Raw genomic sequence first — 12,902 nt, forward strand, 5'->3', positions numbered from 1 at the left:
ATATAGACAGAGGAAGCTGAAGTTGCTGAAAATATTGAGATAGAGGTAGCAGAGTGGGACACAGAAGCCCATTGTTCTGCTGGATAGCTTTACCTCTGTCCTGAGGCCCAAGCAGATTCTCCATGGACCTCTCCCTCCCTTTCTCTCTCCCGGTCCCTTTTTCACTTCAGACTGTTGATTTATTGGCTCATACATTAAAATGCTCATTACTCCTACATACTTTCCAAATTCATACTTTCTCCATTCTTCCCCTTTTCTCTACTCTTTCTTTCTAAGATTTCACCAATAGGTTTCTATAACTTTTTAAAAATGCAGCTTGCAGATCCAAACACCTCCATTAACTCTGCATGCTGCTATCTGCAGTCAAAAGAAGTCATCATTTTTTAGTTTCTATCCAACCACTCAACCAGGCGGAGTTGACTAAAACCAGCTGTGTGTTTTGCTCTGTTTGGGCTTTTTGTGGAGGTGATAAGAGAACAGAATCTGGAGCTATGGTTGATGCACCGAGGCACTGTCATCAATCCTGACCTTTTATGAAAGTCTTTCAACTCCTGTGACTGAGTTACTTAAGGCGAGTGGTATCAGCAGCATCTGTGTACTGTGATCTTACACACACCAGGCTTAAAATTGATAGCAAATGCATTAATGTGGTAGAGAAAGTTTCACAGTGTTCTCACCCTTGCTTGTGGAATTTTGTTGCCTTGTTGCCTTTGCTTTGATTTATCGGCCATAGCTTCTGTGGTCAAAAGAACCTCTTTGTGTCTGTTCTGGGCCCTCTTTGCCACTAAATGAACATGCAAGAAAAGACAGGTGGTAAGTAGCAGAGCAGAGCTGGCGTCAGTGACAACGGACATGCTGAAATGAAAGGGAAGTGGATTGCAAAGTGGCTTGCAGATGTGGACCAACTGTATGCTGGAAACAGTATCAGCTGATCCATTAATTGATGTGGGGATAGCACTTGAATTAGCTGATGGGATCTTCAGCAGTCCCTGCATTACGATGAGCTTCCAGGACTGCAGCTGAGCTTGATTTTGTGGCCCGCCTGAATAAACTCACGCTCAGTTTAATTCAGCTTCAACTTCAAAAGGGTTTCTGTAATCTCAAAGCTATGCCCGTTCTTGCATGGAAACCCTGTGCTGTTCTCTGGTCGCACTTTGCTTGTTTTCACAAACTCCGGGCCCCACTTTTGCATTCAAACATTGTATGGGACATCTTATCCTGTTTCCCTTCTCCTCTCATTTGTCTATCCTCTCCAGCCAGCCCCTCCAAATCCATATCCATCCATCCATCTGCCCTGAATCCACTTATATAAGGAGATAGGGTGTAAATATTTTGGTATGGAGTGTCAGCGCATATCTTCCCTGCCAGCGGGCCAGCTGCCTCAGTCCAATCAGCCATGTTTGTTTGTTCAGCTTAAACTGTTTGTGCCTTGTTTTCCATGGCATGTGACTCCCTCTAGCTTGATAAAGAGTCATACTTTTTCTTTTTCTGCACACACACACCCTCCCCACAAACACCCCCACCCCACCCCCACCTCGCTCTTGTGTATGTGTTCCCTGAAAGCAGATAGATAAGCCTGCTGGTGCAGTACTGTGTGTGCGTATGCATCAAGAGTGTATGTGTGAGAGTTGTCAAAGCTGTCAGCGTGACTGGAGTTGTTCTGGCCGACAGTCGAGTGTTGAACAGCAGCCCTTTTACTCCCTACAACACACACACACATACACACACATGCATACGCACATAACATCTGTTCCGCACACCACAGAAAGGCTGTGTTATTATGATGCAATCCTGTTTCGTACTGATCAACAACTATTTACAGCTACTGTCTGGAACATGCAAACATCCTGTCAAGGCTTGGGCGCTGTAAATAAGTACCTGTTGAGGCTAGCTTATTTCATCCCTGTGTCATCATTCCAATATTGGCTATATCCCCCTAATAACAACAACTCCCTATGTGACTGGAGCCAGGAAGTGATCTACACTGTCCAAACACAATGTCACAGCCCTTCAAATATATCCAATTCCAATGTCATGGCTGCGTATTGTGCAGTCTCCAGGTGGATTTGAAAAAGTGGCATTCTTAGTGGATGACTTTTTTTTTTGTTCCCACTCCCCACCCTTCTCCCACCACCACATGCAATAAGCAATCTGGAGATTCGTAATGGTTTGGCCCAGTATTACAGGGCCTCCTAATGTATTTCATGCTTGTTTAAGATCTTTGCATGCTCCTTACAAAGGTGTGCTATGATGGCTGTAGCTTATTACCCAGTTCTGTATAGAACTGTAGTTCTGTATAGAGCTAGGAGACTGGGGGGGTAGTTGTAGGTGAGGGGTGAATGGATGAGGTTTTTTATTTTCAGTTTTCTCTCTCTCGCCTTCCTTCTGTCAGCCCCTTCTCACTCTCTCCTTTTCTTCCTCGCCGGTGATCTCTGCATGCCTATTAATGTAGAAGAGGAATGCCTGTGTAAACATTCTTGTTTCTCTGTTCATTTCGCATAATAGTTGCCTGTATCGCCTTTCTCCTGACCTCACTATCTGAAACCAATTACACCAGATCCATTTGGGCTGAATCTTATTTTCATAAGGATCCCCGTGTCGCGGTCTCGGTTGCTCTGTGTTATTTTCCCTCCTCCTTATTTTTTTTCCAACCTCAGTGATGGATATCAACATCAAATATGCCTCTGAGTGCCTTGTTATTTATATAGCAGGCCCTGGCTCTCTCTCCCTCTCTGTCTGGCTAGCGCTCTCATTCTGAAGAATGTGTCACATTGTGCTGTTTATACAATGTGTGCATTAATAGACTGGGGATGTCATTTTTTTGTGCATAGCAACCCAGGTTAAATAGACGGTGCGTCTGTACTCGTCTGTGTTTTTGTCCGCTCCAGCAGCTCTTCAGCAAACTTTTGATGACTTTCCTTGGCATTTGGTGCTTTTTCGTGCTTTGAGATGGGCTTCAGCTTTACCATCTCTGTGGAGTGGGAAGTGGGTGGCACAAATTGGTGCTTTTTACTGTAATGGCAGAATACTCAGAGCCAACGAAAGTGAGGGGACGGGACTTTTATTCCTCCCTTGCCTTCCACACCATCACAGGCTCTCTGAAAAATAGCTAACCCCACTTCCACGGAAGAGGTGACAGACAGTTTGAGACATGACAAACCACTCTGGAAAAGTTTGGCCGGTGTTGATAAGGTCTGTGTTATGTTTGGAGAGGGACTCTTTATGCAGTCTGAGCAGACTTCTTTTCTAATAAGCCTGGTGTAGTTGATCTCTCCGCTTCACCCCCATGCGTCACCTCTCACGCCTGCACCTCCCTCGGTATTTACTCGGCGTGGATATTGGAAGCGCAGTTAAAAACATCTCTGTCTTTGTACTCGTGACCGTGTGAAATATATTGAGTGGCTCTCTTGACTTTGGGTATAACACAGCGAGTCATTATTGATTCGCACACAGATAAACATTTCCCCCTGACAGATACCTTGAGCTGCACTCATCAAGCAGCCTTCCCTCTAACTACTGTGTGCAGGACTCAATAAGCCTGATAATTACTTTGATTCACCAATCATGGCGAGATTAATTAGGCCCTGTGTTTTTAATTAGCGATGTGATTGGCTGCATTCAGAGAATTTGTGTTGTCTTTCAGGAAAAAGAGAGTCAAGCAGTGTTTGATTTCACATCCAGTTTGTCAACAAAACTTTATGTGGCTGTCTGTGCCTGCTTGCTGCAGGTGTTAATGTGTATTTCAGTGTGTGTTCCTAAGAAAGGCCAAGGCTCAGTTTACAGATGTCACATGCACACATGCACACACACATACACACACACACAAAGCAATGGCAACTAGGCTCATCTTACCAAGGAGACAGATCAATGCAGTTAGGACCCAGTGCCAGTGTAATGTGTTTGTTTACTTCAGTCCAGAAAGCCTGGCTCCTCCTGAGCAGCCAGACAGAACCCCCACACCACCACCAGCACCACCTCCACCTTTACAATCACCCCCCTCCCTCCAGTTCTGTCTTTTCATAATTGATCGAGGGGGTTGTCTGCATTCCCAAAGGGGTTAAGATGGGGCAACTTTTTTTTCCCTCTCTCTCTCCTGCCTCCTCCTCCTGTTTGCTCAGGATCTCAATGTACTAGTTCAAACATTGTTCCCACCAGCTGGCAGAGCTGCACCATATGCACGCCCTGTCAAGGCAGCTGTTGTCATGGATACTGGCAAGCGCTGGAAAATAAAATGAGCATCCCTGATTCCTGAGGAAGTGTCACTCTCCATCTGAGTCCCCCCCCCCCACCCCATTTCTTGCTTCTCCTCCTCGTCCCCTTCTTTTTTCATCAAAAAAGCCAAACACCTGTGAAGTTGTTGTGTTGTGTGCATGTGCCCCCCCCCTCCCTCTCTCCACTCCCACTTGATGCTCATGGGCCTGAACAATACAAGGTACACGCTTGTGTGGAGCAGCAGCAGTAGTAGCAGCAGCTGTGCACAATGTTCTTTTCTGCCAGGCTCTTTCATCCATCTGCTCTTGAAGAATTTGAGTGAAGCTGCTAGCCCAGCTGCCGCCGTTACCTGTGAAGCTGGTGCTTGCTCGTCGCACGCATTCAGCGCACACAAGCAGGCGGGGGCGGGGGGTGGGTGTCTGTAATCCCATCAAACCCTAGAGAAATAAATTACGCCATATCCCAGCAGTCTCTCTGATTCCTATCATATCGATGTATGGCAAACACATCAAAGGGTGTTGATGACAAATTTCGCAATTTACAAATAGGATTTTTCTAATTTTTCATGTCATGTGTAAACAGCTGCGAACTAATTTCATCAGGCAGGGAAAGGCCTCTCGTCCTCTACCGATCTATTCATCTTTCTATCTATCACCCATCCGCTGCGCATAAGCACCCTTAATGCATAGTGTAAAACCTGGGCTGCTAGTTAATTCACTCTAAATGTAATCTGATGTTGATTTTGTCAACTTTAATTACAGCTCCCAGGGACACTTCACATGGTGCTGCCTCTACTTCAAATTGATATTATGAATATGCAAATGTGGTAGTAATTTGCAGAGAGAAGTGGGTATTTCAGTTGAGCACACACTAGACAGGTCAATTCTACTCTGCCTTTTTTTTTTCTCCTGCCCACCGCCTCACCCTCTTCCCCACCCTCTTCTTCAGGGTTGCTTTAGACAAACTGTATTTATCCTTGCTCACAGCTCTGTGAATTGTTACTAAAACATATCATAGTGTTAACCACGTCACAATGAAAGAGGTGATATTTGACAGGCCTTTCGCTCAGAGATGACTGTTTTCATCTGCGAAAATTTGAATTATCTCTACCGTCAGCTTTAGGAAATCTAATAGTTTATTTTCCTCTGCACCTTTCTTTCTTTCTCTCTCTCTCTCTATTTCTTTCTCTTTTTTTAACACTGTCTTTTGTCTTGTGTTTTTTTCTTCCCAGGCTCTACAAGCAGCGAGGCAATTACTCTTGCAGCAGCCAGGCAGTGGCCTGAAATCTCCAAAGAGTCAGGACAAGCAGCGTCCACTGCAGGTAAAGCAGCTCCCTGTCTAATCTCTTAAGTCCATCCATAATACATGCTCCCCCGAAAAGAAGATTTCCTCTGTTGCACAAAGTGTGTTTGATTTGCCAACGCAATCCTTGGGCCCGTCATTGGAATCTTAAAGTCTGGACAAGCGGGTCCCCGGGAAGCTGAAGCGTCACACAGACGCGAGAGAAACACAACAGAGGCAGATCTCAAGGAGCATTGTTTCATCTGTAGGCCATTTGCCTGTTTTCGAGTATGTGATGCATGAAACTGTACAAATACACCACAAGTATATCCCAAGGTTATGTGGTACAATGACAAATTGGCTTTTCTACACTGGATCCATAATGCTGTTGACACAAGAAAATTCAGAGGCTAGTTATTATTTGAAAGCCACGTCAGCCTGGATAGTGGGTTACACAGACAGCTAATTTTAACTTCCTCTCATTTCCACTTTTCAACGCTAATTTACCTTATTGATTTGTAGAGCTGTCTATATCTGATGCCAGTGATTTTGAAAAAGCTCACTCTTGTACACAGATGCGCACACACACAAACACACACACGCGTGCGCAGTTTCGCGCTGACGCCACACTCGCACATATATACATTAACAGTCCTTTCAGTCCTCCGTCTTCCTACTCTTAACACTTTTCTCACACCAGCAACTTGTTTCATTCAGTCAACTAGACAGTTCCTGCTTGAAATTATGTAAGGCCCCTTGACATCTGCTCTGTGTTTTTATTAGAGGATTTTTTTTTTTTTTTATTTAATTTATTTTTAGCCGTTTGAAATTGAAGTGTGGGAGTTTATGCCCTCCACTCGGCTAATAAGTACTATCAAGGAGCAATGGTTTACCTCATTAGGAGCTCTGTGCATTTCATTAATAACAGGGAAATTGGCGTTAACCTCACCCGTTGATATTTTCACAGAGTCTAACAATGGCGACACCTTCAATTGGAGTCACACCCCTGTGTGCCTAATTACGTACTGGCTGAGAGATAAGGTTGGCAAGGACTAAGTCTTCCCTTCCTTGAAATAATTTGACTGGGGCTCATCAAAAGCATTAATATTATCAGTATATTCTCTTGCAGTGGCATGTTTATTTATTCTACTATATATTTCTATATTTAGCTGTGGCGAAGAGGGTTCATCAAGAATAAGCTTATTGTTGGATTTCTCTGTTTGAGTAAATCTATGCCAAACTGAGTAAATTGAAACAAATGGGAATCTGATCTGCAAATGCCTGCACAGTCACCAAGTACAGTACATAGCATGAAGAACAATATTGAACGAGAGCTGTGTGGGTGCATCGTAGCCGTCAGCCCACGTCCAAGCCCCTGCCTCTAATAACACCAGCAGATGGTAAATATTGAATATTTACATTTGCTTACTCCATTCTTGACTCGTTGACGATATGAATCAATATGAATCAGAGGGCCCTGCCGATCGGCCTGTCCTCGGCTCCCAGCTAATCTATTTGTTGATCCAGCTTTTATTAACATCCTCACCTCTTTGTTCCAAAAAGTTTCCATTCAGCAGACTGTCACAGGAGAGGCGCTGCTGCCAGCTCACCCAGTGATGCACAAACAGGGCTCAGTGCATTCTGGCCCCAGATTGTTTTCTCTTTTTTTTCTTTTTTCCAGCGGTGGATGTGCTTTTGCTTGAATCCACTCATTTCAAATGACATTTTAACTGTATTACTCCTTTGTGCAAATATCAGTATAAAGCGGTAGAAACTCTTACCTGATTAAAATGCTTTTTTTTTTTTTTTGTTTTGCTTTTTTTATTGTCTCTCGTCTCATGCCACATTTTTTTGTGTTCTTGTCTTGAGGGAGTTTACTCAATAAAGCTGCATTATTTACCTGGATTATGAGGCCGCAGTGGGTGCTGCAGCGCAATATTTTATTAGCTTCACTGCTAGATAAGAGTCACTGGCAATCAAGCTACATGTTTTCCACTAGAGGAATCACGCGGATTGATCCCCTTGTATGATTAGCACAGCAGAAAGTGGGAAAAGGATTAATATTACCATGACATCCTGCTTATGGCAGAGATACTGATAAATCCTCTGCTTCTTGTTCTCCATCTTTGGTATTTAAGAGCGAGAAATGATCCATAGATCACGGCATGTAAATTATTTAGTACACAAGCATCTAAGTGCCTCGGCTTGCAGTTTTAATTACTCGTATTAGAGGCTAAAGGCTCTCGCCTGACTAATTCTATCCGCTTGCTTGTCGCTGCTTCTCAGAAGTTGATGATGCGGAGGCAAGCAGCTCTAGCGTTCACATGCACACAAATTCACATGTACGGGTGAAAAAATAAATAATAATAATAATAAAACAGCCCCAAAAACACACACACACAAAACACACTCACACAAGCTGCTTTTCCACATTTGCGTAATGTGACAGGTCTATTATTACACAGTAAGCCCACGGGAGCACTCAATAAACACCTATTTCTTCCTGTAAATCCCCTGCCTCTGCTTACACGGCTCTCCTAAGGCACACAACACCCTCTCGTCTCTGCTCCTGTCTCCCCTCGCTCTCCTCTTCTCTATGCCAATACCAGCCCCCCCCCCTCTCTGAAAGGCATTTATACACTGACATTTGGAATACAAATAAAGAAACGCGGACAAGGAGAGGCGGAGAGGATTACAGAGGCCTATGAATCTGACAGTTGTTTCGCTCGCACCATGCATCTACGCACAGCCTGCACAAACACAAGCACAGCGACAGTTGCTTAAAGTTTTACATTGCCCGAAATGACTTTGTTCAGAACGTGTTTGTTAGCGGCCCTATTGATCATTATCGATAAGAAACAGAGCAGAGCTCTGTTAGTGTAACACCTGCTGGGTGCACGTTTTGGCTCACCATCCACCAGACATCTCAAATAAACTCCTCACTCCTATCATGATTGCTTCAGGAGCCACGTGTAAAATAGCCAGAATGACCCCAAACCCTTGCAAGTGACTGTGTTGGATGGCATCCACCCGCCCCGACCCCACCTCCTGCTACTTAACGTCCAGTTCTAAATCATGCAAAATCTGAGAGCTCGCCCTGAGCAAGTGTTGCAACTGCTGCTGTGTCACCTTTCATGCCATCGAGCTGTGACTACTTTTTCTACAAGACTAATAACCTCAGCTCCATCTGTGCAAAGCTCAGCTATGAATGAAAATATTTAAGGTTTTATGGTTGGTTTATGGATCGGCAGAGATGTTGGTTTAGCCGTGTTTTCTGTAAATTTGCAGCTTCCTGCCCAGGCCAGTCACACCGGCTGCGGGCACTGGGCCATCCTAGGAAGTGTCACACATTTTAAAGGTCAGGTCCACACATTTCACTACTGAACCAATATCATCTCAATAGCAGCACTCATCTGCTTATTGGCTTTCATCCGGAACACACGCACACACACACACACACACACAGATGCAGGGAAAAGGGCTGTGACGCCAGGCTTAAGCATAAGTTAGCCAACTCCAGTCTGCGTGGCTAAAGGATGCTACTTCACATTTACATTTATGAATATATCTTTCCTCTGCATCCCCTCTGGTTGGATCTGAAAATAGAGAAAAAATTATCACAGAGAAAAAGGGAAAAAAGAGTGTTGGGGGGGTGGGGGGGTATTATGTTATTCATGAGAAAAACTTCTGTTGACTCTGAGAGAGAAAGAAGGGGGAAAAACGTCAGCACATTTTAAGTCAAACACCCTTGGTTACTGCTTTTGTAACCAGAAAACAAGATTCCCCCCCACCCTCATCTCCCTCCTTCCCTACCTCTTTTTTTTCCTCCCCCTGCATTTACAACACCTACAGGACAAGATTGCTAAATTGCGAGGACAGAGCAGGTTCATCATTGTGATGCAAAAGAAGTTGAAATGCTACCCCAAGGCGAGGTAGCTGAGTTTGGGGGATCAAGAGAAAGTGAGAGGGAGGGATAAAAAAAAAAAAAAGTAGCTCAGACCTTTGATGTAGCAGCAACAAATTTACCTTGTGACAGAAGATACATGGGTGCAATAAACGAGTTATACCAGCCCTTACACATGCAATCAGATGATTCTGGCCAGGGTGTTAATTGGATCCTAACCGGCAGATCTGATACGCCCGGGCCCTGGTGGTGAGGGGGAAAGCCTTTCCAAGTGATGAACTATAATTCACTGAGCTGCTTGAAGCACTTGTAATTTACTGTGTGTCACTGATGAAGAGGCTGATCCAGTGGAGGCCATATTACCTGCAACATCAGAGGAAAGTAACCCCCCCCCCGCCCCCGACACACACACACACACACGCACCCCACATCCACCTGCTCTCACTTGTGCTCTCTCACTTTCTTTCTATTACAGTTCTCTCCTCTCTCTGCACTTTCTTTTATAATTCCCTCCCGCTCGCTCTTTCGGTCGCTCCCATTTACTCTTGAACTGTGTGCACCTGCAGGGAGGCATCAGTCGAGAGTGAATTGTGCCAGTTTAATGATAAAGGTGTGACAATTTGTACTGATAGTGACACAAACAATGTGCACAATGTCGCACAGCTACACTACATTCAAGACGCTTAATCAGTGACTTTCTTTCGTGTAGAGATAAATCAATATGGAAATTGTGCTAAGCCCGTTCCAATCTCCTTGGGCTTTTTTATTAGAGGCTTTTACATGATGGGTCTTTATGTTATGATAAATTGCACTTCCCATGCACTGCTGCCAAACTGCTATGGAAATTGATTTAGGAAAACATTCAGTAATCTACTTAGCTTCAGTCCTGACAATCTACAGTATTGATCTCCCTAAGCTGAACACACGTCATGCATTTGAGCGTAATCACTCTTATGTATGCGTGTGTTATTTTGCATAGGAAACACAATCAGGCCTCTTGCAAACTTCTCAGTCAGGTGCAAGCCACACCAGCTCGCCCTGTCGCCTTGGTGGTCCTCTGGTGGAGAGTCCCAGCTATCAATAATCGCCCAGCCACATTTGGCAGTAATTGGCTAGTAAATGAGCAGTGTCAACTGAAATGGAGTTGAGAGGTCAGAAGTCCACAAACTACGGTGGAGGTCTGCTCGGCGTTGTGGCCCGTGCCCCCCCTGGGATGCTTAGGAGATTGAGATGAAATAAGGAAATGTAGGGAGGCTACATGTAGAGAGGTTTGTCTCTTTTCTCTCTAGATTTCTTAATCTTTTTTTTTTCTTTTTCATGTGTAAAATGAATCTTGTGGCTTAATTAGCAGTGACTCTCCTGCCAAGGATCCACAATAATTACTGACTAGGACCCTTCCATTTCTCATTGCCTTTATCTCAGCCGTGTCTGAAGCTCCACACAGTTCCCCGTTCAGTACTACAGCAACTTATGTCGTTGATAACAGCCACATGTTCCAACCCCCTCAGTGTTTCTGACTGCCATTTATTCACTGCCCCCCACCCCCTACCCCCCTGCTTGCTTATTAGTGCTAAGTATGATGGAATAAAATCAAATAATAGGAATTCCCTTCTGCTAGACTAATTGTTCGAGCTAGAACTCTGATACATTTTATCTCTGCTTTAGCTCATTTGAGTTTGTTCGTAAAAAAACGTATCTCACAGATAAAGTGCCGCACAGTGGGTGTAATGTCTGGAAGTGTCCATTGGTCAGGATAGACAACTGTGCGAGCCATCTCAGGAAGAGATACCTGAGCTCTCTGTGGATGAGCTTGACCTTTCACAGGGTGTTGGAGAGGCTGGATATAGGGTGCAGGTGTGACAAGTGTGCTGTAATGATCTGCTTGTTCTGGTGAGGGCCCCAGCAACGTTTTCTCATCATCAGCCAATTTAAATGGCTTTTGTTTTACTCTCTACCCTCTCCACCTTCATGTCAGTGTAGCTCCACATGCTTATTAAAACGAGGGGTGGAAATAAATAGCAGCTCAAATGTTTCAAAATATGCCGTTTTTAACTACTTTTTTTTTTCTTACAAATGTCTATAAAGCTGGTGTTACATTCAAATGCCATTTTTAAAACTCATTAGCTTGCTGCTCTCCATCCAAATTTGCACTATTAAAACCAGGAGGCTAACCTTTTCTGTTTTTTAAGGTCCCCAGTGGCGACATCAGCTGCAGCTAATTTCAGACAATTTAATAAATACCATTAATAATTTTTCTCTTTTCCTTTTTTTTTGGGGTGCTGCAGTACTGGAAATGTATCCTTTTGGATTACAGAGAAACAGAGGCACAGACCAATAGGATATCACGGCTCTGCTTCTACGAAAGAGAGTCTATTCACGGTGCACGGATGTTTACGCCACTGCCAGCGTCTTCTAAATGCTCATTAATTTTATCCCTTCGTGGCAAAATCATTTCAAGGAGAAGCAATTCAGCCTCCTGTTCCTTTCAATTCACCGCTCATGTCAATCAAGCCCTCCTGCAGTATCCTGCAGAATGGAGGTGTTATATTCCTGCAATTATCATGTCATATACTCGAAAATGTAAATGAACGTGTGTGTAAAATTAAATTTATGGGTTGTCAGTGAAGAATAAGAACCAGGAGAGCAATTACTTATCTGCTTTCATCTTGGAGCCTCTGATACGTCAAGCAGAAAAGCATGCAGTTAAATGCTGGAATTAGCATTGTGCTGCACTTCACAATAGACGTGGGCCAGTGCCTTTTCTCCCCTTTCTTTCTTCCATCTGCCTTTTCTCTCTTTTTGGTTCCCCTTCCTTTATTTTATTTTATTTTATTTTTTGTTTGGAGCTGTGAAATGAAGATGATTATCACCCATTATGTCTCTAAAAAGTTAATAAAAGCATAAAGAGAGCTTCCTCATCTCATAACTTGGTTGCTTTCTGTTTTTATTGATTTTTTCTGTTTTGTTTAGTTGTATTCATTGCTGCTAAAATCCCTGACTTTGAATGGTTATAGTTTATCAGTTCTAAGCTAAAAACGGTTAGAAATAACATGCAGAAAATATATGCATCTGCATACTTTGTGCTTTTTTTGTAAACTTAAACATCTCTGAGCCAGCACCCAATTAATAGTCTTAATGAGTGCATCTCTCGTGTTGTTTCTCGGCTGCACGCATCCCATTGTAATGGCATCTAACACAAAAACAGGAGTGACTGCGGGGGTAATTACTTACCTTGCAAATATACCTATAAGGGTTAATAGCATTGAAGGTGTAAGCGCAGCATTTGCATAATTACACGTGGACTGTTTAATTTGCAACTTTTTGACGGCTTTTGTTCCGCACCTTGTGCATTTTCTCTTGTACTCTTGCATCGAGGAGTCCAGAGAAGAAAAGAGATGTACCACAACAACATCCTCCTCCTCCTCCTCCTCCATCTCTTCCACCTTAGATGGAGTCCCTTCTCTCTAAGACCCTAATGAACAATGGAGGCAGGATTTGTTTGAAT

At 43.7% G+C, this 12,902-nt stretch overlaps 1 protein-coding gene across 4 annotated transcripts in view; it reads left to right on the forward strand.

Moving 5' to 3' along the window:
* foxp2 (forkhead box P2) overlaps positions 1-12,902 on the forward strand; it is a 99,034-nt gene that overhangs the window by 51,945 nt on the left and 34,187 nt on the right. For all 4 annotated transcript variants that reach the window (XM_005725188.1, XM_013908752.1, XM_005725189.1 and 1 more), the window contains one exon: positions 5,444-5,533. In XM_005725188.1, the coding sequence (XP_005725245.1) occupies positions 5,444-5,533 (90 nt within the window). The remainder of the gene's footprint in view (positions 1-5,443; positions 5,534-12,902) is intronic.

This window comes from Pundamilia nyererei, unplaced genomic scaffold (assembly GCF_000239375.1).
Source record: "Pundamilia nyererei isolate P.nyererei 1_Seehausen unplaced genomic scaffold, PunNye1.0 scaffold00014, whole genome shotgun sequence".
NCBI lineage: Eukaryota > Metazoa > Chordata > Actinopteri > Cichliformes > Cichlidae > Pundamilia > Pundamilia nyererei.